The sequence below is a fragment of the Narcine bancroftii genome, chromosome 4 (genome assembly GCF_036971445.1).
Source record: "Narcine bancroftii isolate sNarBan1 chromosome 4, sNarBan1.hap1, whole genome shotgun sequence".
Lineage (NCBI taxonomy): Eukaryota > Metazoa > Chordata > Chondrichthyes > Torpediniformes > Narcinidae > Narcine > Narcine bancroftii.
Genome location: NC_091472.1, coordinates 276,139,475 through 276,165,140, shown reverse-complemented (window position 1 = coordinate 276,165,140; position 25,666 = coordinate 276,139,475). Strand labels below are relative to the sequence as shown.

The window sequence follows — 25,666 nt, the reverse complement described above, 5'->3', positions numbered from 1 at the left end:
TCAAATTCTGATTCTGATTCTGACAAGTACATATTTCTTAGAATTTATTAATCAGTGTTGTGTCCCTTACCCAATTGTCAGTAGTCTTTTACTATCTTGGCCAAATATGGAGTTGTTGTTCTTTAACCTTGCTTATTTATGAGCACAGGCTATGGAATGTTCTCTACTATATTATTTTGATTACCTCTTTAATATTTACATTCTCAGAGGGGCTCTGAGATTCTACCAGAATGAGGAGTTCTATGGAGAGCTCAAGGTGCAACAAAGGCTTTGATGCATATTCAAAGTCAATCAGAACTTGGGAAAATGAATGCTGAGCTCAGGGATGTGTCAATTCAATGTATGGAGCCTTAGCACGGCCAATATCTCTGTAATTTCAGCTCTGACTACCTCTCGTGTCACATCATGATGTAGTGACCGAGCTATCTTAAAAACAAGCAGCTATTCCAGTTCCACACACTTTAGGCCATCCATCACCTTGTTAATCACTCCTTAGGTTATCCATCACTTCAACTACTCTTTTGCTATAAACTTCTTCCTTGACAAAAATAAATTCAAAGTAATCATTTAATGTCCCAGCCATGCCAGAATCTTTCATGCTTCTGATCTCCTTTTAACCATATAACCATATAACCATATAAACATTTACAGCACAGAACAGGCCAGTTCGGCCCTACTAATCCATGCCATAACAAATTCCCACCCTCCTAGTCCCACTGACCAGCACCTGGTCCATACCCCTCCAGTCCTCTCCTCTCCATGTAACTATCCAGTCTATCCTTAAATGTAACCAATGATCCCACCTCAACCACGTCTGCCGGAAGATCATTCCACATCCCTACCACCCTTTGCGTAAAGAAATTTCCCCTCATGTTCCCCTTATAATTTTCTCCCTTCAATCTTAAACCATGCCCTCTAGTTTGAATCTCCCCCACTCTTAATTGAAGAAGCCTATCCACATTTACTCCGCCTGTCCCTTTTAAAATCTTAAATACCTCTATCAAGTCGCCCCTCAATCTTCTACAATCCAGAGAAAAAATCCCTAGTCTGCACAACCTTTCCCTGTAACTCAAACCTTGAAATCCTGTCAACATTCTCGTGAGCCTTCTCTGTACTCTCTCTATTTTGTTTATATCTTTCGTATAATTTGGTGACCAAAACTGTACATAGTACTCCAAATTTGGCCTCACCAATGCCTTGTACAATTTCATCATAACCTCCCTACTCTTGAATTTAATACTCCGATTTATGAAGGCCAACATTCCAAATGCCTTCTTCACCACACCATCTACCTGAGTATCAGCCTTGAGGGTTCTATTTACCATCACTCCTAAATCCCTTTGTTGCTCTGCACATCTCAATAGCCTACCATTTAATGCATATAACCTATTTAGATTTGCCTTTCCAAAATGTAACACCTCACACTTATCTGTATTAAATTTCATCAGCCATTCCTCAGCCCACACCTCCAGCCTTCCTAAATCACCTTTTAATCTATGGTAATCTTCCTCACTGTCCACAAAACCACCAACCTTTGTATCATCTGCAAACTTGCTTTTCCAGTTCTCCACCCCTACTTCCAGATCGTTAATATATATAACAAACAATAGTGGACCCAGGACCGATCCCTGAGGAACTCCACTAGTCACCGGCCTCCAATTGGACAAACAATTTTCTACCACTACTCTCTGACACCTCCCATCCAACCATTGCTGAATCCATTTCACTACCTCCTTATTTATACCTAATGCCTCCACCTTTTTTCCTAACCTCCTGTGGGGAACTTTGTCAAAAGCTTTACTAAAGTCTAAATAGACAACATCCACAGCTTTCCCTTCTTCAACCTTTTTTGTAACCCCCTCGAAAAACTCAATCAGTTTTGTCAAGCATGATCTACCCCTGACAAAACCATGCTGATTACTCCTTATCAATCCCTGTACCTCCAAATATTTGTAAATACCATTCTTCAGAACACTTTCCATCAACTTACCCATCACAGATGTCAGACTCACGGGCCTATAATTCCCAGGTTTATATTTGGACCCTTTCTTAAACAACGGAACCACATGCGCCACCCTCCAATCCTTTGGCACTACCCCTGTGACCAGTGACATCCTAAATATCTCTGTTAATGGCCCCACTATCTGTCCACAAGCCTCCCTGAGTGTCCTTGCGAATATTTTGTCCGGTCCCAGAGATTTAGCCACCTTTATCTTTTTCAACACACCCATCACTACCTCCCCACTATTCATGACCTCCCCACTATTTTTCTTTACTTCAACTGGTTCAATGTTTTTTTCCCTAGTGAATACTGAGGCAAAGAAATCATTCAAAATTTCCCCCATTTCCTCTGACTTCTCACTCAGCCTACCTTCGCTATCTACAAGGGGTCCAATTTTATCCCTCACTAATCTTTTACTTTTAATGTACCTATAGAAACCCTTTGGATTTATTTTTACTCTGTCTGCCAAAGCCTCAGTGCCTTTTTTTGGCCTTTCTAATTCCTTCTACGCTCCTTGTAGTCCTCCTTCAAACTCTCAGCTCCCTGCTCTTTATACCTCTTGTACACCTCCCTTTTTCTCCTAACCAAATTTCCAATATTCATCAAAAACCAAGCCTCCCTATGACTTCCAGCCTTTCCTTTGATCCTCACTGGGACATATCTACTCTGTACCCTCAAAATTTCTTTTTTGAAAATCCTCCATTTTTCATTTACATCCTTACCTGAAAATATCCTGTCGCACTCAATACTCCCTAAATCCCTTCTTATTCCTTTGAAATTTGCTAGTCTCCAATCCAGAACCTCAACTTTAGGCCCCTCCTTGCTCTTCCCTAAAACTACCCAAAAACTAACAGAGTTATGATCATTAGACCCAATTTGTTCTCCAACATTAATGTCCGATACCTGACCTAGCTCATTCCCTAACAGGAGATGTAGTATTACACCGTCCCGAGTCGGTTCTTCTACTAATTGATTTAGAAAACAATCTTCAACACATTTAACAAACTCTAGCCCATCCAGCCCTCTAACTGTATGGGTATCCCAATCAATGTGAGGGAAGTTAAAATCTCCATGATCACTACCTTATGATTCTCACATATATACATTATCTCCCTACAAATTTGTTCCTCCTTTGGGGCCTTAATTAGTGCCAAATCTTTTCATGTTACAATTTATGTGCCTGTGGAAGACAATCTGATTCCATTTTATGCTGACTATAAGTTTACTTTTTTACATTTTTTTTAAAATTCTCTTCATTCATGATTGTTTGTTCAGGCTAATTCTCACTTAACCTAAAACCTTCATCAGATTTTTATTGCTTCTTCTTAGTCTTTGCATCATTTGTTATTTAAGGAGCTTTTAGTTTCATTGTTTCACCTTCCTTCCTGCTGAAGATGAATACAAACTCAACCAGAATCTTTGTCAATTTAAGGCTACCCATTAATGAACCTCAGTTTTCCTTTGCACTATTGAGTCAGAATATTTTGTGTTTATCTATTTTATTCATGTTGTATTTTCATTTTGTTCTTGAAGCTTTGTCCTTTGCATTACTTCCCCCAGCCTTATAGATGCAAAACACACCTAACACTTGACATACAGTAAATTGGAACATATTTCCTGGAGGATAAAGTATCAACTTAAACCAGGCAAAAATCCTGCCAAGAGCAACACTTATATTTGTCATCACATATTTACTTGTAAAAAGAAAATTTAGGGAATGACTTGCAAGCATTCCAGAGCTTCCAGAAATTCTGCCAACAACTAATTAATTCTGCACAAACTGCACTTATATAATTGTCCTTGGTGCCTCGTTGAAGACAAAACTGTACTCTACAGCGCTCTAGCAAGAGAATCTGTCAAATTACAAACACAGTGGAAGTATTTTGTTTGTCACCCAACATTACATCAAATTAGCCTTGCTTATTGTTCCAGTGGCATGAAGTGTCTTGATTTAAATGTAATATTTGATCTAAGGACACAAATAAAATCTAGAAACAGTCACCTACTTTGTAGTGCTATTTAAGCATGGAAATATGACAATTGTGTCCGATGCAAAATTCTGTAATTTAAATAAAATTGCTGTGACTTATTACTTTTCCCATATTATATTCATCTGCAATTTCTCAAGAGATGGTTCTGTCCTTGGGTTGTCTTTATGCATTCGTTACTCAGTAAGTTGTGGTACAAAGTGGTTGGAATCACAGAGCACTGCAGTAAGGAAACAGACCCTTCAGCTCATCTCATCTTTTTATTCTGTCTGACCCATCGGCCTTCCATAATCCTCCCATCAGGTTGTTATCCAAATTTCTCTTGAATTATGATGAGTTTATTGTCATACACATCTTTACAATGAACATATGCATTGAAATCCTGACTTGTTGCAACCAAAGAGGTAGTATTTTTTAAATTAAAAGAGACAATACAATATACACATGAGATCGATGTAAATAATGATGATAATCCTAGTGCAAAAAAATGTGTAATAAGGCAAACAGTCCTTCTGTGTATGGAGCAGTTTTATAATTAGTTTACCAAGGAGAGGTTCAAGAGTCTGACAGCTGTTGGAAATAAAGTGTTATAAATGTATAACTGAAGAAGGTATACTCTATATGTTCTGTTTATGTCCTTCTCTTTCCAATTTTTGGGAAGGAGTATTCCATATTTGTCTTTAGTTCTTAACATTACTTTGACTCCAAATCTGTTTCTTGGTCTCTTTGGAATAAGTGGGTCAACTGGTTTGATACTGACTACTTCACAATCCCTTGAAGATGGCCTTTCCTCTCTTATCGCTAGAAGGGCCATATTAATGAGGTGGAAAGATGTTGTGTCCCCCCCACCGCCACTCATAGTTAATGATTGTCTGATATTGATGGCATTTGACTTTGGAAAAAAAAAACATGTTGCACTACTGAAATAATTCTTAACTTTGTTTATGGAGTTCCTTTCTTAATTATTTTTCAAAACTTGTAAGATTAATTAGTCTCTGGTTCTTGACCCCATTGTTCACCTTTTTTTAGTAATAGTAAGGGATTGTTTATGTAAAACTTGTAGCCTCTGAAGGGCTGGGATTGATGATTAGGATATAATTTTTGTAACATGTAACATAGCTTTCAATTTAATTTTTATTACTATATAAAGATTTGTTAATACTGTAGTACCGAGTGGCCACGCAACATAGCGGGATGAATCGCCGCCCATGCAGCTAGCCGATCAGCCTTGCAACACTATGGGCTGAATCACAGTGCACACGGCGGTTAGGGACTTACCAATAAGATGGCGTGGGGCTCCCATCATCTCAGCTTAAAACCCCTCAATTTTCACGTGCATTGTGGGGACAAGATGATGCCACTTCTGGTCCCGGGTGTCCGGGCCAGAAGAGACTTAATAAGAGAGGCAATCTTGAATAAACAATCTTCCTGACTAACCACTGTGCCTGGTGCATTGATTTAGCGGCGCTGCTGCAGCAGACGCCACAATTGGTGACCCCGACTGTAAGATCCAGCCAAAGCTTGAATCCACAGTTCACATGGATGAAATGGCAGTTACAGTTAATGCAGTAGGCAATTACCTGCCCCCTTTCTGGGCTCACCAACCTCATGTATGGCTCAAGCAGGCCGAGACCCATTTCCACCTCCGTGGCATAACCGCTGAAGACACGAAGTTTGGGCATTTTGTGGGAGCGCTGGATGCCGCTGCAGCAGCTAAGGTGAGCAAATTTATTGGCCACTGTCCCAGCAGAAAGCCAGTACATCAGGTTCTGGCAATTCTTCCTGGACATGCTGGAATTTATCAAGCATGAACGTGACATGGGGCTCATGAATACGGAAGGACTGGGTGAAAGAAATCCATCCGATTTAATGAATGAAATTCTTGCACTAGCAGAATTCCAATTGCTTTCTCTATGAGACCCTATTCCTGGCGAAGCTCCTGGGTCATATCTCCATACCGATAGCAAACATAGATTTCAGCCGTCTTTATGTCGTAGCTCGGGAGCCAAGGCAAGAGACCGCTCGTATACAGCCTCTGCTCCTGGCAGAGACAGCTCCTGGGCCCTGCGCAACACCCATAGCAGCAGTCGAAACAAGGAGGGACGAGGGTACCGACAGGGGCCAAGAGTTGTGTTTTACCACCACTGGTGGGGGAAAAATGCCTGCAGATGTGTGCCCCTGTGTACCTACAATGGCTGTGGTGCCAAGCCTAAAAGATTCATCGGGAAATGACAAGCCAGCCACCAGTAGTGGCCTCGGCAGCTGGCACGAGTGCAGGCCTCCTCTATCTCCATGGCAAAGCTCATGAGTGCAAATTTCTCATGGACAGAGGCGCCAAACTCAGCTTGGTCCCACCCACCTTTCAAGCTGTGAACGGAACTTCCATCCCCAGCTTTGGCATGTGACGCGGCACAATTAATATAGGGTAGTCAATGTTCCATTGGGATTGCATTTTGGTTTCTGTCACACAGCCCATCTTGGGTGCAGATTTCCCCTGGGCCCATAACCTGCTCTTTGAAGTTAAGCGAAGGAAGCTAGTCAACACCACTATTTTCCAAATATACCCTCTGACAAGCAACAAATGACGAACCCTACATGCTGACATCTATGCTGCCCTGCTCAATGACATCTATGCTGCATGCTCACTCCTAAATTCAATGCCTCAAAATGGCCCATAGTGCGGCCCACGGGCCCGCTTATGCTGAGGCTCATTGCCTCCCGTCAGATAAACTGCAGCAGGCCAAGGCAGAGTTTACTGTCATGAAGGAATTGGGTATCATTCAACATTCCAACAGCCTGTGGAGACCCTGCAGCGACTACCTCAGACTCAAAGATGTGACTACGCCCGAAAGATACCCTTTTCCGTACATTCAAGATTTTGCTGCACTCTACAATCACCATGTCTTTTCCAAGGTTAAACTTGTCAAGGGATATCATCAAATCCAAGTCCACCTGCAGGACATTTAGAATTTTTTAATTCTTCAAGATGGCATTTGGTTTGAAAAACACAGCTCAAACATTCCAGCGGCTTATGAACGCCATGGGCAGGGATTTATAATTTGCATACATATACTTGTTGTCCTCAACATGGTTATCCAACTGCACGAAAACCAACAAGGTCGGGTCAGATACAGCAATGAGCTCTCTGAACCCTTCTCCATTAACAGTGGCGTGAAGCAAGGCTGCGTTCTCGCACCAACCCTCTTTTCAATCTTCTTCAGCATGATGCTGAACCAAGCCACGAAAGACCTCAACAATGAAGACGCTGTTTACATCCGGTACCGCACGGATGGCAGTCTCTTCAATCTGAGGCGCCTGCAAGCTCACACCAAGACACAAGAGCAACTTGTCCGTGAACTACTCTTTGCAGACGATGCCGCTTTAGTTGCCCATTCAGAGCCAGCTCTTCAGCACTTGACATCCTCACAGTTCGGCGGGCAGCAACCTCCTTTGAAGAAGACCGCAGAGCCCACCTCACTGACAAAAGACAAAGGAGGAAAAACCCAACACCCAACCCCAACCAACCAATTTTCCCCTGCAACCGTGTCTGCCTGTCCCGCATTGGACTTGTCAGCCACAAACGAGCCTGCAGCTGACGTGGACATTTACCCCTCCATAAATCTTCGTCTGCGAAGCCAAGCCAAAGAGAGAGAGAGAGAGAAAAAGATAGACATATACTTAGATAACATATTTATCGCCAGTCAAGATCAGCAAGAACATCAACAACACTTACGCCACCTGTTGCAATGGCTGGATAAATTTGGACTGACCATCAACCCAACCAAATGACTTTTTGGCAGAGAAACCATTGATTTCCTGAGGCACAAGATCATAGCAGAAGCTATGTTTCCCTTATCCACCAAAGTGGATGTTGTATGTACTTTCCCAAAACCTACCACAGTTAAGGGAGTGCAGAAATTTTGGGGATGGCGAATTTCTATGACCATTTCATTCCTGCAACTGCCAACATTCTCAGCCCGCTATTTCAACTCCTCACCAAGAAGCCCAAGGAAGTTACTTGGACTACGGAGGTGGAGTCGGCATTTGCAATCACCAAGGATGCTCTGGCCAACGCCGCAACGCTGGTGCATCTTAATCCCACTACCGCCCTGGCACTCATCACAGACACCTTTGATAAAGGAGTGGGCATGGTTCTCGAACAGTTTGTTAATGGTCATTGGCAACCCCTGGCTTTCTTTAGCTGCAACCTATGGCCACTGGAAATGAAGCATAGCACCTTCAGTCAAGAGCTGTTGGTGGTCTACCCGGTCACATGACACTTCCGGTATATTTTGGAGGGCTGTCATTTTACCAGTTTCACAGATCACAAGCTACTTAATTTTGCCTTTAGCAAGATATCGGACCTGTGGTTGGCCAGACAGCAAAGCCACTTATTGTACATTTCTGAGTTCACTACAGATGTGCACCATGTTTTGGGAAAAAACACTTTGGTCGCTGATGCACTGTCTAGATTGGCAGTGCATCATCTCCAGGGTGGCGTGGATATCTCTGACTTGGAGAGAGCACAGGCTATTGATCCAGATATTCAGGCTTATTGAACTGCCGTCACAAGCCTGGACCTTCAACATTTCGCACCATAGCTGGTGGGCCAAGTCTACTCTGTGACACGTCTATGGGCTTCTCCAGGCCAATAGTCACTGCACCTTGGAGAGGGTACCTCTATCAGAGCAATGGTCAAGCTCACGGCAACCAAATATGTGTGGCATGGACTTAAGAAAGACATCATGAATGTGTACCCACTGTCAAACTTCAAAAATACAGTGGCACAGCAAGGTGCCTCTTCAGTCTTTCCCAGTGGTGCACCGATGATTTAAACATGTGCATGTAGACCTGGTTGGACCACTGCCATTGTCTCAGAACATGAAGTACATCCTCACGGTCATAGACCGGTTCATGTGATGGCCAGAAGACATATCATTTCCATCCAACCATGTTGAGACATGCACCAGAGTGTTTATTGCCAAATTGATAGCAAGATTCAGAGTTCCTGCCCATATTACCTTGGATCACGGAGCACATTTCACCTCCGCATTATGGACTGGACTTGCATGCTTTTGTGGCACTCAACTGCACACCACAGCGTACCACCACAGTCCAATAGTCTAGTGGAATGTTTCCACTGGCAATTCAAGGCTTCACTCAAAGCCCGACACTCAGGGCCCAACTGGGTAGACAAGTTGCCATGGGTTCTGCTGGGAGTGTGCACCGCCCTGAAAGAAGAGATGCCAGCGTTGAATTCAGAGATGGTTTATGGTTCAGTTCTCTCTGGACCAGGTGATGTTCACTTCTCGTTTGACTACTGCCCTTCCAATATAGTTTTGCATCGGCAGCTTCTTGGGAATGAGAAACTGATTCCAACCAAATTGAATGGACCCTCCAAACAGCATGTACCTCCAGTCCTCCTCGATACTAACTTTGTCTTCGTAAGCAGACTAAGCCCCAGGAACTCCATTGCAATGGCAATATGATGGCCCTTTCCAAGTGATCAAAAGGGATGGGGTGGTGTACACTTTGGACATTAGGGGACATTCTGAACTGTTTACCATGGACAGACTCAAACCAGCACATTTGGGCCCATCCACCCCTATTTACTGCCCACAGCTCAGGAGGCGAGGGCATCCATCAAAGTCGCCAACAATGGGTTCATCACCTTTGGGTGACAATTCTGGGGACAGGGGTGGTGTAGCGGGACAAGTGGCCATGTAATGTAGTAGGCCGAATTGTTGCTTGTGCAGATTGCCAAATGGCCGCACTATACTGCGGGCCTGATTGCCACTGGCCAAACAGCAGCACAACACCGTGGGCCAAATTGCAGCACACAGGGCAGATAGAGACTTACCTATAAGATGGCGTGGGGTCTCCCATCATCTTAACTTAAAGCCCAGCGCTCTTTGTGTGCATCACGGGGACGTGATGACGCCACTTCCGGTCACGTGTAAAGAGAGAAGTACGCTTGAATAAACTATGTTCCTGACGAACTACTGTGCCTGGCACATTGATTTTGTACCACTGCTGCAGCAAACACCACAATATTTTATTTATTGTCATGTACCTATGTAACATTTATTTGATGAAATTAATAAAATGTTGAAAAATAAGGAAATAAATGGTTCTTGAACCTGGTGGTGCTGGCTTTCAGGCCTTCAGTCCAAAAGCAGGAGTTAGCAGGGGTTGTGACCAGGGTGAAGGGGGTCCTTTGAGATGCTGACTACATTCTTGGGGCAGTGACTCACATAGATGTCTGCAATGGATGGAAGTTCAGATCTGTAAGGACCTGCCTATAGTTACTACCTTTAGCAGCCTTCCTGAGGATTTGTATTACCAAACAGACTGTGATGGAACTATTCAGTGTACTCTCCACAGTGCATCTGCGGAAGTTAGGTAGCATATTCAATGACATGCCAAATCTCCTCAGAATTCTTAGACACAGAGGCAATGATGTATCTTCTTTGTGCTTACTTTGATGTGCTGGCTTCAGGAAAGGTGTTCAAGTGGGTGTTGAAGTCAAACCCGCATCACCATCTCATACCTCACTCTCATCACACTTGCTTCCACCATTGTCTAAAAGCCTAACATGGTCAATACTAAATTCAATCAAGAATTCTACTGAGGCTGAAACATTATTTATGTAGAACAAAATCAAAAGAAAAGTGCAAAATGCATGCTGCAACTTGCTCTGTGGTCATATGCACCACCTGTTGAATGACTGAGATGTGAGGAAACATAATTTTTAGCTTGTCATCAAGGCAATAATTGACTGAGCCTTTCCACGTGCCTTCTCTTGCACCAATCCTTTTCATTTTCTTATTAAAACAGAGAAGAAAATTTGCAACACGTTGAGTAAACTGCTCAGCCAGCCTAGTCCTTTTCCAGCATGCCACTAAATTAACTTTTATTTTTAAATCCTGGGTGAAACTTGAACTTTTATAAAAACCTTCATAGCCTAATGTCATCTTGAAGTGCTTTAACTACTGTGGAATGGCATTGTTGGAAACCTGGTAGCCCCTAGAAATGTCCTATAAACAGCAGCAAGATAATGGTTGAACATATGAGAAAGAAGAGAGCTGGTGAGGAAGGGACCATTCAATACATTTAAGCACAAGTATACTGATAACATTCAATAATTACCAAAGTCTTTTGCTTTCAATCAGAGATTTTCCTTGCAAAATGGTAAACCCAGTATGGGAGCAAGCAATCATGAAATTTCTTTTGAAACCCAATTCTTATTGCTTTGCAAAACATTTAAAAAAAAGACATACAGCACAGTAACAGGCCCCTGAGTACGTGCTGCCCAATTTGCATCCCCAATATATTTTTAATGGGTGGGAAACCAAAGCCCCCCCTCCCCCACGGAGAAAACACATGCAGATACAAAGAGAATGTACAAACTTCTTACAGACTCAAACCCTGGTCTGGTCCCGATCGCTGGTTATGTAAAGGCATTCCGCTAACTGCTAGGCCAGCCATGCTGCCTTTAAATCCAGTCCCTTGAATGTACCAATCAGGATAATTCATCTTTTTTGGCTCATATTGGAGTTTCATTGTTAATAAATACAGTTAATCTATTACATTAGGATCATCAGGTCAGTATGTAATCTAGATTTCACTCCTTGGTGAACCACTATCAAGAAAATACATTATTTTCCCCTTGAATGTTCAGTGCTACCTCTATATCAATATTACAAATTTCACCTACAACTTCCTTTTCTTACATAAGTTTCTCTCGCATTGCACTCTCTACTAGAACCCAGTTGTTCTATCAAAGAATTTATGAAATCTGTCTCTTGAGCACTAATTAATCGTTAAATCCCAACCTTGATCAAGGAATAAGAACAGCAGACCAGTTTTGTTTGTTTGAGATGTAGGATTTCAAAATCCATCCTACCTTTTGGGCCAGTAAGTCAGTCAAACTCTTACTTTGTTACCTTTGGCTTAAGGTGGGCATCAACATGAAAAAACCTACTATTGCCTTTTAATTCATTTGAGTTCTATTTTATATTGAGCTGATAAAATAACTTCTTTAGAAAATTATGCATTTTATGGGTAACTTTATTTTAAGGCTGTCAATATTTAGAGACTAATTAGTTGTTCATTTTCATTTTAGGTCCATGACGTAAATTCTTTAACTGAGTAATAACAAGACACACTTTATATTAAATGCTTGTATCCCCAGATGTATCAGATATATTCCCTTTATTTGGTACAAAAATCACTTGTGAGTGCCATCAGGTTAAGTTTGAAGAAGTTGAAGAAAGAGAGCACTTACCCGCGTAAAGGATCCAAAGCTATAGCTCTTGGGTGTGACATTTGACCCTCTATCAAGGTCTTCTGAGTTTGTGATGCCTTTTCTAGCCTTGCTACACTTATAGACTTCTTGTAACTATCATCTGTCCAGTACAAGTTATTTCCGATCCAATCCACGGCAATACCTTCAACATTATCCACACCTGGAAGTTAAAAGTAAAAACACAAATCATATTCAGGATTCAAATGACCTTGTTTTGCTGTTGGTATGACTCAGGCACTTGCATTGCTAGAGCCTTGTGTTCATATTTGATCCCAGAATAAAAGCAAAAGCTATGGGTCCTGAACATTGAGAGAATAGGTTATAGTTTTGGTGATCAGGACTGTTCAAATAGTTGACATCCCTCACCACTTTGTACTGAAGGTTGTTGCCTTCTTATGACAGACTGACAGTGGATATGCGATTTCATCTTCTGACCAGGATGCTGAGGAAGGTATTGGGCATTACCTAGATCAGTGGTTCTCAACCTTTTTCTTTCCACTCACATACCACTTTAAGTAATCCTATGCCATTGGTTCTCAGTAATTAGTGAGGGGTTGCTTAAGGTGGTATGAGTGGGAAGGGAAAATTGAGAACCACTGCTCTAGACCCAGTTGTTACTGAAACATTTTGCTTGAGAAAAAAATGTCATTGGCCCATTTCCTTTGGAGTTATGAAACCATGCACATAACGAGTCAATTAGGAATGATTAAAACAGTGGTTTTCAAACATTTTATTTTCATCCACGTATCAAATTAAGCATTCCCTTACTGATCACAGAGCATCAATGGCATTGGGAATACTTAAAGTGGAAAGAAAAAGTTGAAAACCACTGACCGAGATTCAACTTTTTATGTTGCTTCTGTTCATCCCAACAAAAATATAGAAAATGATTTTATTTATGTGATTCTGTTTTTCCTGAAGTAAAGAACAGATCAACATTGTTGGAAATTGTGGAAGCAGCAACAGATCATTTCTCAATAGGCTTTGTCCCTTCATGCAACACAATCTACATGCCTCCCATTGCTAGAGAAAAACAAAATTGTAAATTCATTGAAAAAATGTCTGGCAATATTGAAATTTATTTTAAGCACAACATTTAATTCACATCCCATTGTCTCCCAAAATGTGTGGGACAATTGACTTTCTGAACTACCATCATCGAATACTGGATAACTAAACCGAGTTGCACTTTTGGTCGACCATCATCTATGCTATGTTGACAGTCCCAAAGTGACATGAGGTTTAGTTGTCCAGTATTTTTTTGAACAACATGGAAAATTAACTGCATGCAATATAATTTTGCATGGTACAGTGGTGCTTGGTTGAATACAATCTTGAAAGTGATGGTGTTCTCCTACATTTGGTAATACTAGTCCTTTCAACTCATACCTGCATTGAAACACCAGAATAACAAGGTGAGTCGTGAAATGCTTAAGGAACTCATCCAGTCTTACTGCATCTATAGGAGACATGAATATATTGCCAACATCTCAGGCCTGAGTCCTACTTCTAGGAATAAGAAGGAATAAGCTTTCTGCTTATTCCTTGAAGAAGGGCTAGGGCTTGAAACATCAGCAATATATCTTTATTGCCTTTAAATGCAAAAAAGACTAACTGAGTTCTACCACCATTTTGGTGTGATTTTAACAACAATCACAATGTCTGCAGACTTTCAGGTTTCAACAAGTTGAGTAGCACTGATGAGTGGCAACTGATATCTATGCCTCATGCCAGATTCATGGAGGATAAAATGTTTTAGTTTCCACTTATCCACAGATATTAAAATGTTGTTCAGGTCTTACTTCGTAAAATCTTTCATCATTCTTTGACTCTTTGAATACCGGTGACGACTTGTACAAGAGGGCAATAGATCAGCTCGTAGAATAGTGTAACAACAACAACCTTGCACTCAACATCAGCAGTCAAGGAGGTGATTATGGACTTCAGAAGGAAGTCAGCGGAACATGATCAAGGGCTCAGTTAGTGGAAATGGTCAAGAACTTAAAATTCCTGGGTGTCAACATCTCCAAGGATCTGTCCTAGAGCTTTCATGTTGATGCAATCACAACAGCTATACTTTGCGAGGTGTTTGAGGAGATTCATTATATCATTGAAGATTCTCATAAGCTTCTACAACTGTACTGTGGAGAGCATTCTTTCTGGTTGCATCACTGTCTGATATGGAGGCACCAACTTTCAGGACAAGAATAAACTCCAGAGGGTTAACTCGGCCTGCAACATCACAGGCACTAGGTTCACATCATTGAGGACATCTACATGCAGCAGTGTCTTAAAAAAGCAGCCTCTGTCCTCAAAGACTCCCACCACCCAGGCCACACTCTCTTCTCTGCTATCATCGGGAAAAAGGCACAGGAGCCTAAAGACGATCACTCAACAGCACAAGGACAGCTTCTTCCCCGCTGCCATCAGATTCTTGAATAATCAATGGACCAAAGACACTGCCTTACTTTTTGTGCACTGCAATTTGTATTTATTTATTTATTTAGAGAAATGTGTAAGATGGTTTTCCGATGAAGGTTTGCACTTTGATGCTGCCACAAAGCACCAAATTTCATGACTTTTTTATGACAATAAATTCTCATTCTGGATATCAAAATGTTGTTCAGGTCTTAAGAACTCTTTGATCATTTGTGGAACAGGAAATAAAAATAAGAATGTCGTGAAAAAAACAACTCTGCCTCAATCTATTGTTGGTGAAAATAGCATTGATGAAGAAGGTCTTTAGATGCAGAACACTGTCCTGAAAATGTCTGGTAATGATGCACCTAAGGCTAATATATTCCTGAAATCTTACATGTTGCATGGTGTGCCTGCAGCGCACAGAAATCTTTCCCTTCTCATTTCCAATGACTTCAGGGACATTTGTTGCTGTATTTAGTCCAATGATAAGCAATATTCATGACAATCTCTGCCACTACATTTGTGGAATTCAGTTCTATTGTCCATATTAAAGTCAAGGTTACAAGATTTAGTGACAAGTGAAGCACATTAGATCAAAACTAACCATTGGTGAGCAGATTATTGTTAAATTCAGCTTCATTTTATTACATGGTTCAAAAATAGCTCTATTGCTTTGTAAAATACTCTATTACTTTGTTGTTAATTGAGATTAGATAAACTGATAAAATGGTAATTGGCCAGATTGAATGTGTCTTGTTCTTTGTCAGTATGCCATCCTTGGGCAATTTTCCATATTGTTGGATCGAGGCCAGTGTTGAAGTTGAACTGAAACAGCTTGATGTTTATGTTATATAATTGAATGTTATTTCCTAGTTAAATTATTACTATTTAATTAGAACACTTCTGCTTGATGCAATACTTGGCCTTAAGATCCAATCCCCCATTAGAAAAATGCTCTTCAATGCAAACCATGTATTTAACTCACTTAATCAATTCCAATCAAAATTTGAAAGTTATTTTATTTTCCATATAAATATGTTGCACTTCCACTATTTTCCTTGCTGATCCCTGAAAGCTGACACATTGGTCAACTCTTTCTGAAAAAAAATCACCAACAAATGAACTAGGATAACTGCTTCTTGTTAGAAGTGGGAATGGAAAGAAAAAATTCTTCTATTGTACAAAGGAACTCCTAAATTAGGATTGTATTGAACTAGGAAAAGATGAGAAGCAGACTTAAATATTATGAGAGATTAACAAATTTGGGAAAATTTATGTAGAGCATCTATGACTAATTCTATCAAAGTAAGGTAAAGATTAGTTCAATACAGTTTTTACATCAATCATATCTTACACCATGGAAGTTGATGTGGAGAGGATGTAGGATTTTTCATATATTCAATATGGTCTTATCCAAATGTGAGATCTTTTTGGGTGTCTGTAAGTAATCTTTTACAACAAGTTACAGGAGTTGGTTTTTTGTAAAATACTGATGTTTTTATTAAAAAATATTGAAGGTACTATCCTAACTTGAAATGATCAAGTTATCAATTGAAAATTGTCAAGTTAGAATTAGCAGTTGTGAGAAAATATATTGCAATTATATGGAAATCGGATGAATCTTTAATATTGCCAAAGTGGCATGATGAAATTCAAAGTCGTATCCCTTTGAAAAAAATGTTTATAATTTAAGAAATAAATATTCTATGTTTTCATGCATTTGGCACTCATATACTCAGGTAATGGGATTCAATTTGTAGTGATATCCTTTTTAACGCTCTGATCCTGCAGAATCCTTCTCTATATGTTTGTGCTAGAACTGATGATTGCTCTATAATCCAAGATACTTTGTTACTTTTTTTTCTATTTTTTTCTCATACTTTTTTTTACAATTTTTTTTCTCCTCTTTTGGGCTGGGAGGTCGGGTGGGAGAGAGGAGATTTTGGATGCTTGAAAACCATTGTGTATGTAATCTCTTTGTTCTTCTTTGATACCTGTCTGTTTTAATAATTGTAGTTACTGCATGTATGGAGTATTAAATAAAATACTCAAAAATAAATGAGGATAACTGCCTGCTAAACAGCGCCAGATAAACACGGCACATCCAGATGGGGATGATTGCCTATGATCGAAAGGAGTGAGTGCAGATTAGCTTTGTCGTTTGTTATTTCTGCCAACTGCTTCTGTATTCTGCTGACTGAATATCCCTTCCTATTAAACCTGATCCTTCTCCTTTTCCAACTTACTTCTCCTTCCTCAAATTTAACATTCAACATCCAGGTACCACTGTTATAATGCAAAATCTCTATCAGGTTATTCTTATTTCCTTTTATTTGCACTCTCAACTGCACTTTGTTTTGTTTCATATTCTATGTACATTGAGTTATAGAATGTTGAGTTTTACACCCTTTGACCTTACTTGATGGTTTACCATTTCTATCCCTTCCTGTCATTGTTTATCATTTCCCAAATTAATGGCATTCTCACTTCCTTTATTGATATTGCATCTTCCCAGCTTTGAACTTATGCCTCCACTGTTTACCTTAAACTCCTCTCTATTTCCTTGATTATTGAGACATTGATTCCATCATGTATCAGATGTTGCTCTAACAAATGCTAAAGCTCCCATGTTTCTAACCACTGCTGTCAACATTCAATGAAATGGATCTCTCTCCCTAACTTGTCTTTGAGTCAAACATTTACTTCTCTTTTTCCTGTTGCCATAAGCCTATTTGCAAGTGCACCATAAAATAATCCAAAAATGTTCCAGATTATTAAATAGCACAGCACAGTACAGTCCCTTTCCCCTCGATATTGTGCCGACCAACATGTTCCTTCCTCAAAATAAGTAGTAATCCCTCATACATGTGACTAAGAGTTTCTTAAATGCTCCCAAATGCTTCAGGGTGCCTCTACCACCATTTCTGGCAAGAAATTCCAGGCACCCACTACTACTCTGTGTAAAAAAAAAACAGCTCTGATGTCTCCCCTAAACTACCACCTCTTAACTGTGTACATATGTAATCACGTATTTGCTGATCCTGCCCTGGGTAACAGGTGATGGCTGCCCACCCTATCTCTGCCTCTCATAATCTTGAAGACTTCTATAAAGTTTTCTCTCATCCTTCCATGCTCCAAAGAGAAAAGTCCCAGCTGTGCTAACCTTGAAGACTTATTTTCCAATTCTAGTAAATCTCCTCTGCACCCTCTCCATAGCTTCCACAATATTCCTATAAGGACGTGGCAAACACAAAACTCTGTGGTATCACCAGGGATTCAGAGATTTGTGGAGATGCAATATCACTTCTTGAATCCAATTCTCCTATTAATAAAGCCCAACATCCCGCAGGGCTTCTTAACTATCCTATTAAACAGGGCAGCAACCTTCAGAGAGGGATGAATTTGGGCCCTAAGGTCTCTCTGTTCACCCACACTCTTAAAGTACTGGCATTAACCCTATACTCAGCCATTGGTTTGTCCTTCCAAAATGCATCAGCTCACACTTATCCGAATTGAAATCCATCTGTCATTTTTCTACCCAACACTGAATCCTGTCTATATCCTTTTGTAATCTTCGACAACCTACAGTTCCATCCAAACCTCCTCCAACCTCTGTGTCATTGCAAATTTACTGACTCATCCTTCCACCAGGTCATTTATAAAAATCACAAAAGGCAGGGGGTCCCAGAACAGATCCCTGCGGCACTCCACTAGTCACCACCCTCCAGGCAGAATGCTTTCCTTCCACTATTATCCTATGCTTTCTTCCAACAAGCCTTTTTTTTTATCCACACAACCAAGGTTCCACTGATCATGTACCTCTTGACTTTCTGGATGTTTTAATTTAGCATTTGATTCATCATATTGGTTCTGCAGAACTTATTTTCCATTCCTTTTTATTTTACATTTATCCATACTAATGTACAAATTCAAATTTTCCAGCAAGTGATAGAACCTTTAAAATGTACTTTGCTTTTTTTAGTCTGAGATTTAACCATTCTGATTTGACATTAATTACAAATTTAACCATTGCACAAGAAGATTTGAAATCCTTGTGTAATTCAATGGAATTTTAATAAACCCCAAGTTATTACGTACAGTTCTATTCTCTATCCTCTTAACACAGATCTAGAGATGGTGTAAAAGACATGCCATAAAGTGGTTGGCTGCGTGTCATAACTGTTGGCTCATTGATCAGCCACAAGCTGCTGTAGCATCTGAGGTCCAAGAAATTAAGCCACTGAATCAATATTATTGTTTTCCTGTATGAAATTTGAAACACAGAAAAATACACCACTCCAAATTAAAGATGGGTCTGGGACTTGAAAGACTCTAAGGTCAAAAGACTCTGGGGTCAGAGGGCCTGGAGATTAAAGCAATTTGGCACCAGAAATTTTTCTCAGGAAAAGGATGGGACATAAAAGTATATGGAGCCTCTCAGGACTCTCACCTCAAAGCACTGTCTCAAGATTGAATTTCAAGCAAATCGTCTGAAAAAAACAATTTGATGAGGAGAATATTTTCAAGTGGTGTTTTTGAAGTTAAATCATTTCATGTCACAGGAGTTACCACAATATATTTTGCCACCCCTTTTCCAATTTTAACAAATGTGTTGGAGCTTAATGTTTATTCTATTTTATTTCCAGACATGCTGCCTGACCCGCTGTGGGCTTGTGGCATCTTTAATTTTTATTTCCTTTCTTTATGGGAGTTGTTCAGATAATCCCTTCTGCATCCAGTTTAAACTGGATTTTTGGTGGTGGAGGGAACTGGAGCACCTGGAGGAAGCTAGCACAGGTCATGGGGAGAATGTACAAAGTCCTTACTGGCAGTGCCGGATTTGAGCATGGGTCACTGGCGCTGCAATAGCACTGCACTAACTGCTATTTATTGACAAATGCAAATCATGAAAAAAATTTTCTACAGATCTCTTTTTAATAAAGATCTGCATGTTTAATTGATTATTTTAAATTTTATTTCATCCAGGATTTGTAATATATGTTTTGATTGATTTCACTTCTGCTTTGTCTCATGTAAAGATTCTCCTTTCCTATGCAAAGTATATGTCCAATGTTTGCCTGTTATGCGATGCACCTGGTTCTTATTATTTCTAGATATTGGATTTTAAAATATATATTTTCAATTAATCACAGGGGATCCACATAATTTTCATTTCCTCTGTCCATCTGATAACAAGATGTGTATTGCATTTCTGACTTTCTTAATGCATTGAGTCAAGGAAAAGGCAATTATTATGGTTTAATACTGATTTGGAGATATATTGTTGAACAATATATTTAGTTGATTACACTCACAATGTTTTAATAACCTTTTGAGAAGTACCATGGAAAATACATTCTGAAAATTCATGTGGATATTCTTCTCTAACATGACCTCAAATTTCAGCTGTTTTAATTATATATAATGTATTCATAACAAATTTATATTGACTGCCTTTATTCAATGTTTTCATTCACTAAGGCAATGTTTCTGATCATTATATATTCCATTAACTTAGTAATAACATTCCAAAGAGCCAACAGTTCTCTTAAACAGCCAGTCTGGGAAAGGGAAAATAAATGTAAATCCCTGTACTCACATGGGAGGAGTCAACAGCTCCATATGACCTTGGTTCAGTTATTTCTATTGGTGGACATTTTTTTTTGCCACAAAACAAATCAGCCCCAATCATTTTAATTCAAAATAATGCCTTCTAAAATTGAGATACAGGAATGCAAGCTTTGTCTTGTTGAAGGGTTCAAGCCATGGATCACAGATTGCATTGTATTAGGTGTTGAATCATTCCCTACTAATAACTTATCATTATCATCTGTCTCAAACATGGCACTAACATTTCTGTAATGTACTACAGCACTTCCAACATGCCTTACTTGTGTCCTTGATCCTCTTCATGCAAAGCCCAATTTTTACACAACTCTCTTCCTGTTTGAACTCTTACATTCAACCCTGGGCAGACATCTCAATGAAATGCAGTTATCAGACCCTCAAACAATATTGATAATAAAGTTATAAAAGTAGATTTTTAAAATGTATAAATGACAAATAAAGGAGGACTTTGTGCATCTTTTAATGTGCTGTCTTTGGGAAATTGCATCAGCATTTTTATTGTGTCAATGTTGATGCCATTTTCTCATCATGAGGATTCATCGCTTACGTTTTTTTAAAAAAAATTAGACATACAGCACGGTAACAGGCCCTTTCGGTCCATGAGCCCATGCTGCCCAATTACACCCAATTAAACTACACCCATGGTATGTTTGGAATGCTGGGAGGTAACCGGAGCCTCTAGGGAAAACCCACACAAGCATGGGGACATCATGCAAACTCCTTACAGATAGCGTGGGATTCGAACATCCGTTGCGATCACTAGCACTGTAAAGGCATTGTGCTGACCACTATGTCACCAAAATTTAATTGTTATTTAACACTGGAAAATGGATCAAAATGTCTCATTATTTTAATGTCTTCATTATTAACTCACAGTTCCACAAGAAGCATACGAGGTTGAAAGTCATATGTGTGAATTCAAACATATTGTTTTTAAATTTTATAAATTATTCCCAGTCATTTTTATGTCATAATCATCTAATTGCCAGCAGGCCTGGAATTGTGTCCACAGACAGTTTCAATATCTTGGTTGTGGCCCCATTGCTGGGTTAGGAGTATCTTCCCTAAGATTTTTTTGCTTTGTTGATTTCCTTCATCTTCCCATTTTCCCTCATCTCCAGATAGCCAGTATCACATCCATACAATTACCACTAAACAGTCCAATGAAGCCTAAATGTGACGGAGCTTGATTACAGCCACACAGCCAATACCCCTAAATGGGTAAATCTCCATTACAGCACTGACTGCTTTTCAAAAGGGAAAGTGGAAATACAAATGATAGTTTAAAGGAAAAAAAAAGCATAATGACAATTTATTAAATCAATTGTTACACAAAATATATTTTAGTGATCTCCAACTCCTCCATTCGCTGTTTGGGATTAGGGAAAGACAAAATTGAAAGGAATCCAGTGTGTAAGTTCATATGACTATGGTAAAACAACATTGTTGTGCGTGCACTTACACAATGAGGACTCAGAGAGGTGGTGCTTTTTTCATTATTTAACATGGCTGCTGTGATAATGGTAGTGAGCATGGTCTCTAAGAAGGCCTTGATTATAGTTCCTGTTTGATTAAACTTGGCACTCTCTTGGACTACCTCGATGAGGCATGGTGGACTGGTATTTGCTCATGGCTGTTGTGGGTGGGACCCATAGATAGTCAGGTCGACGGCGACTGCCAGCATCCACTGGCCTCCAAGATTTTATGTACTGGCCTACTTGTCGCAGTTACTGAGCTACCCGTCTCCGCCCCTCCTTCAGTCAGCTCCAACCTTCTCCTCTCTCTTCACAATATTTATTTCACATTTTATGAAAGAAATGGACCTCAGGAATCTTCCATTATGTTGGATACATGTTCTTTCCCATTTGTTTTCTTTGCATCTTGTGAAACAGACTTTTGGGTGACACAATTATCATGGAAATTGTGGTCTTAATTTTAACATGAGACTAAACTCTTGGTGACAGCAGTTAGCTTTAAAATAACCACAAAAGCCCATGCTTGACTGCAATTCACAAAGTTTAAATAAGTTATCCCTTGAAAGTGACAAGAATAAGAAGCATACAATTAACTATTTTACAGAACGTTATGAATCATTTACCAGATAATACTGTGAAAGGTACTGTAGATTAGACTTTCTCATGTCTATTTTCAACACTGCTCGTGTGGACAAAAAAGAATTTGTTTAACTTAAGTTAAGCCTTTTACTGGGAAATGTTTAATGAGATTCAGACAGCATCTTGGCAGCACTAATGGGAAAATTCACTTCTTTGATTTTAGAATCTAAAATGAGATTTACCGAGGAATATTTGACTTTCTCCAAAACTGCTCAAAGGGGGGAATTGAGAATTCTAACCCAAGATGATAGGATCTGTTTATTAGGTCATCACACTGGTAAAAAGAGCCTAAAATATTGCCAATAATTGGGGAATTTAAAAATAATTATGGTGCTTTGCTACCACAAACAATATATTAATAACTGGAGGGAAAAAAAAACTTTTTGCCTTTTCTCCTGAATGAGGAACTCACAATGCCAAAGTACTGCATGATTTAACATACAAATGCATCTATTTCATGGGACTACTTTGCTTCTTCACTCTTTTATCACAGTTAAGAAGTTCCTGAACTGCATACAAGGAGGAGGACACAGTCACAGATAAATAAATGTTTGGGAAGAAGCTTTACAACAGTGGTTCTCAACCTTTTTCTTTCCACTCACATACCATTTTAAGTAATCCCTATGCCATAGGTGTTCTGTGATTAGTAAGGGATTGCTTAAGGTGGTATGTGGGTGGAAAGAAAAAAAGTTTGAAAACCACTGTTTTAATCGTACTTATTGACTCATTATGTGCACAGTTTCAAAACTCTAAAGGAAAAGGGCCAATGACAATTTTTCTCAAGCAAAATATTTCAGAAAAAATTGGGTCTAGAGCAGTGATTTTTCAACCTTCACTTCCCACTCACATCCCACCTTAAGCAATTCTTTACTAATCACAGAGCACTTGTAGCATAGGGAATACTTAAAAGTGGTATGAGAGTGGGAAGAAAAAGTTTGAGAACCACTGCTTTACAAACTGAGGGCACAACACAATCCTACTACTGAAGTATATTGCCCTGATCTTGTATCGAAGTGTTTCCTCACAAGTTAAACCTGACCGAAGTTTATAAAATCATAAGTGCCACCGATGGGGTGGACAGCCAGAATATTTGCCCCAGAGCAAGGGTCACACACTAGAGGACATGCTTTTAAGGTGATGGATAGGAAGTTTAAGAGAGATGTGCAAGACAAATATTTTACACAGAGAGTGTTGGGTGCCTGAAGTGGAGTGCTAAGAGGAGTAATGGAAGCATTTAAGAGGCCTCTGGAAAGACACATGAAATTGAAGGGGATGGAGCAATATTTATCAAGAACAGAACACAATCCCTATATCATTTGATTTTGGGATTGTGTTCGGCACAGACATGTACTATGCTGCATTATTCTCTGCTCTATGTACTATAATTTCCAATAATCCCTCCAAAGGATGCTGTTTTGAACATTTACCGGTACTAGTAGGTCAGATCTCATCTTCAAATGAATGGAGCTCCAATAGGCTATCAGGAGTCTGTCTATATTTCAGCCTCCTGATTATTGTCTTCATGTGAGATTTCAGTTTTGCCAAGATTACTGTCTGCTCACTGCAAATCCTGCTCAACAAGGAACTGCAGGTGTGAAAACAGCAATCAATATTTTATTCAAGAGCAAATAACAAGGGACTTATTGGGTCAAGCAGCATCTGTGGGGACAAAGGGATGGTCGATATTTCTGGTCAAGACCTTGCATCAGTTTCTCAAGCAGCACAGTCCCTTGAATCTCAATGTTTTATTCTGATTCTCTTTGCATTTAGAAAGCTGGGCAATAGAGAAAGTAGAACTACCATATCCTTCCTTTCTTTTGAGCATTGCACATCCTTATTTCCATTCAGTGGTGTACATTTAAACAATAATGATATAGCTAAAATACATATGGTTGATTTTTTTTTTGTTTATTATCCTATCTACAGTAAAACTATCAGTAACCAGTACATATAGGGATTGGTAGATGCCAGAAAAGTGAATTTTCCAGTTGCTTGAGAATGTGTGTTGCATGATTGGCGCCAATTTTAAACCTTTGTATTTTTTACCTATTTATTTTATACAATTGTTTTGGCCTGTTGCTTGAGGCTGCTTAAATCCCAGATGATGGGAATTTTACTGGACCTCGATTCATTGCATCCACCAATAATTTCTCAACTTGTCTTTTCTATCTGTTTTCACCAAAACTAAAGTTAAGAGGTCAATTTTCAGTCATGTATCTCACTCCGAGTCCAGCAACATCGAGGCGAATCGAAATTTGGGCTGTCATATCTCACTTTCAGAAATCAATTGCATCTTTCAGGTGGAGTTTCATTCAACATAAAGGTGAAGAACTGCATAGCACAGTTGTGCTGTTACTAGAGCTTCTGACTTGCAGTGTCACCGATCCAGGTTGACCATGAGCTCTCTGTGGAATTTGTATGCTCTCCCTGTGATGACTTGATATTCCTATAGGGGCTCCAGTTTACTTCCACATCCCAAAGACAACTGTTGGTAAATTAATTAACCATTGTAAATTGTCTCTTGATTGTAGATGAGTGGTATAATCTGTGTTCAGTTAATGCGAATGTAGAGAGAATATAAAGTGGAATTAATGTAGGATATGTACAAAAAAATTCTTGATGGTTGACATGGATTTGGTCAGCTCTAGAGATTGCTTATGTGCTTTATCTGTATGATCCTCTGTCAAGAACACATTAATTTCATGAACAAGCTCTTTGCAAAGTGATGTTTGAAGTCCTACCCAACAGAGCACTATCGAGATAATGTACAATTTTCTATCTTCGTGTAAGTTTATTGTCATTTGATTGAACGCAATCTACCTATTGGGTTATAAACACACACACACACAACCTTTTAATGTATATATCCAAGGAGCCCACCTCACTGACAAAAGGCAAAGGAGGAAAAACCCAACACCCAACCCCAACCAACCAATTTTCCCTTGCAACCGCTGCAATCGTGTCTGCCTGTCCCGCATCGGACTTGTCAGCCACAAACGAGCCTGCAGCTGACGTGGACTTTTTACCCCCTCCATAAATCTTCGTCCGCGAAGCCAAGCCAAAGAAGGAGTACACACATACAGACTTTCAGTACACCCTACAAACAACATATATACATAGTGATTCAAAATAAATATAGATATATAATTATTTTATAGGTTTCTTGAATTGATGAGCAGTCTCACTTCCTGCATCAAGAAGCTGA

General features: G+C 39.6%; 1 protein-coding gene across 14 annotated transcripts in view; it reads right to left on the bottom strand.

Annotated features, from left to right (window-relative positions):
• LOC138761991 (low-density lipoprotein receptor-related protein 1-like) overlaps positions 1 to 25,666 on the bottom strand; it is a 1,165,126-nt gene that overhangs the window by 794,134 nt on the left and 345,326 nt on the right. For 13 of the 14 annotated variants that reach the window (XR_011356692.1, XM_069935089.1, XM_069935091.1 and 10 more), the window contains one exon: positions 12,278 to 12,458. Coding sequence is in view for 12 of the 14 variants with exons in the window: in XM_069935089.1 (XP_069791190.1) it covers positions 12,278 to 12,458 (181 nt within the window). In the remaining 2 variants the exon portion in view is untranslated. Of the gene's footprint in view, positions 1 to 5,268; positions 5,407 to 12,277; positions 12,459 to 25,666 lie in introns of those variants that run through there. The other variant, XM_069935102.1, reaches the window with a different exon arrangement.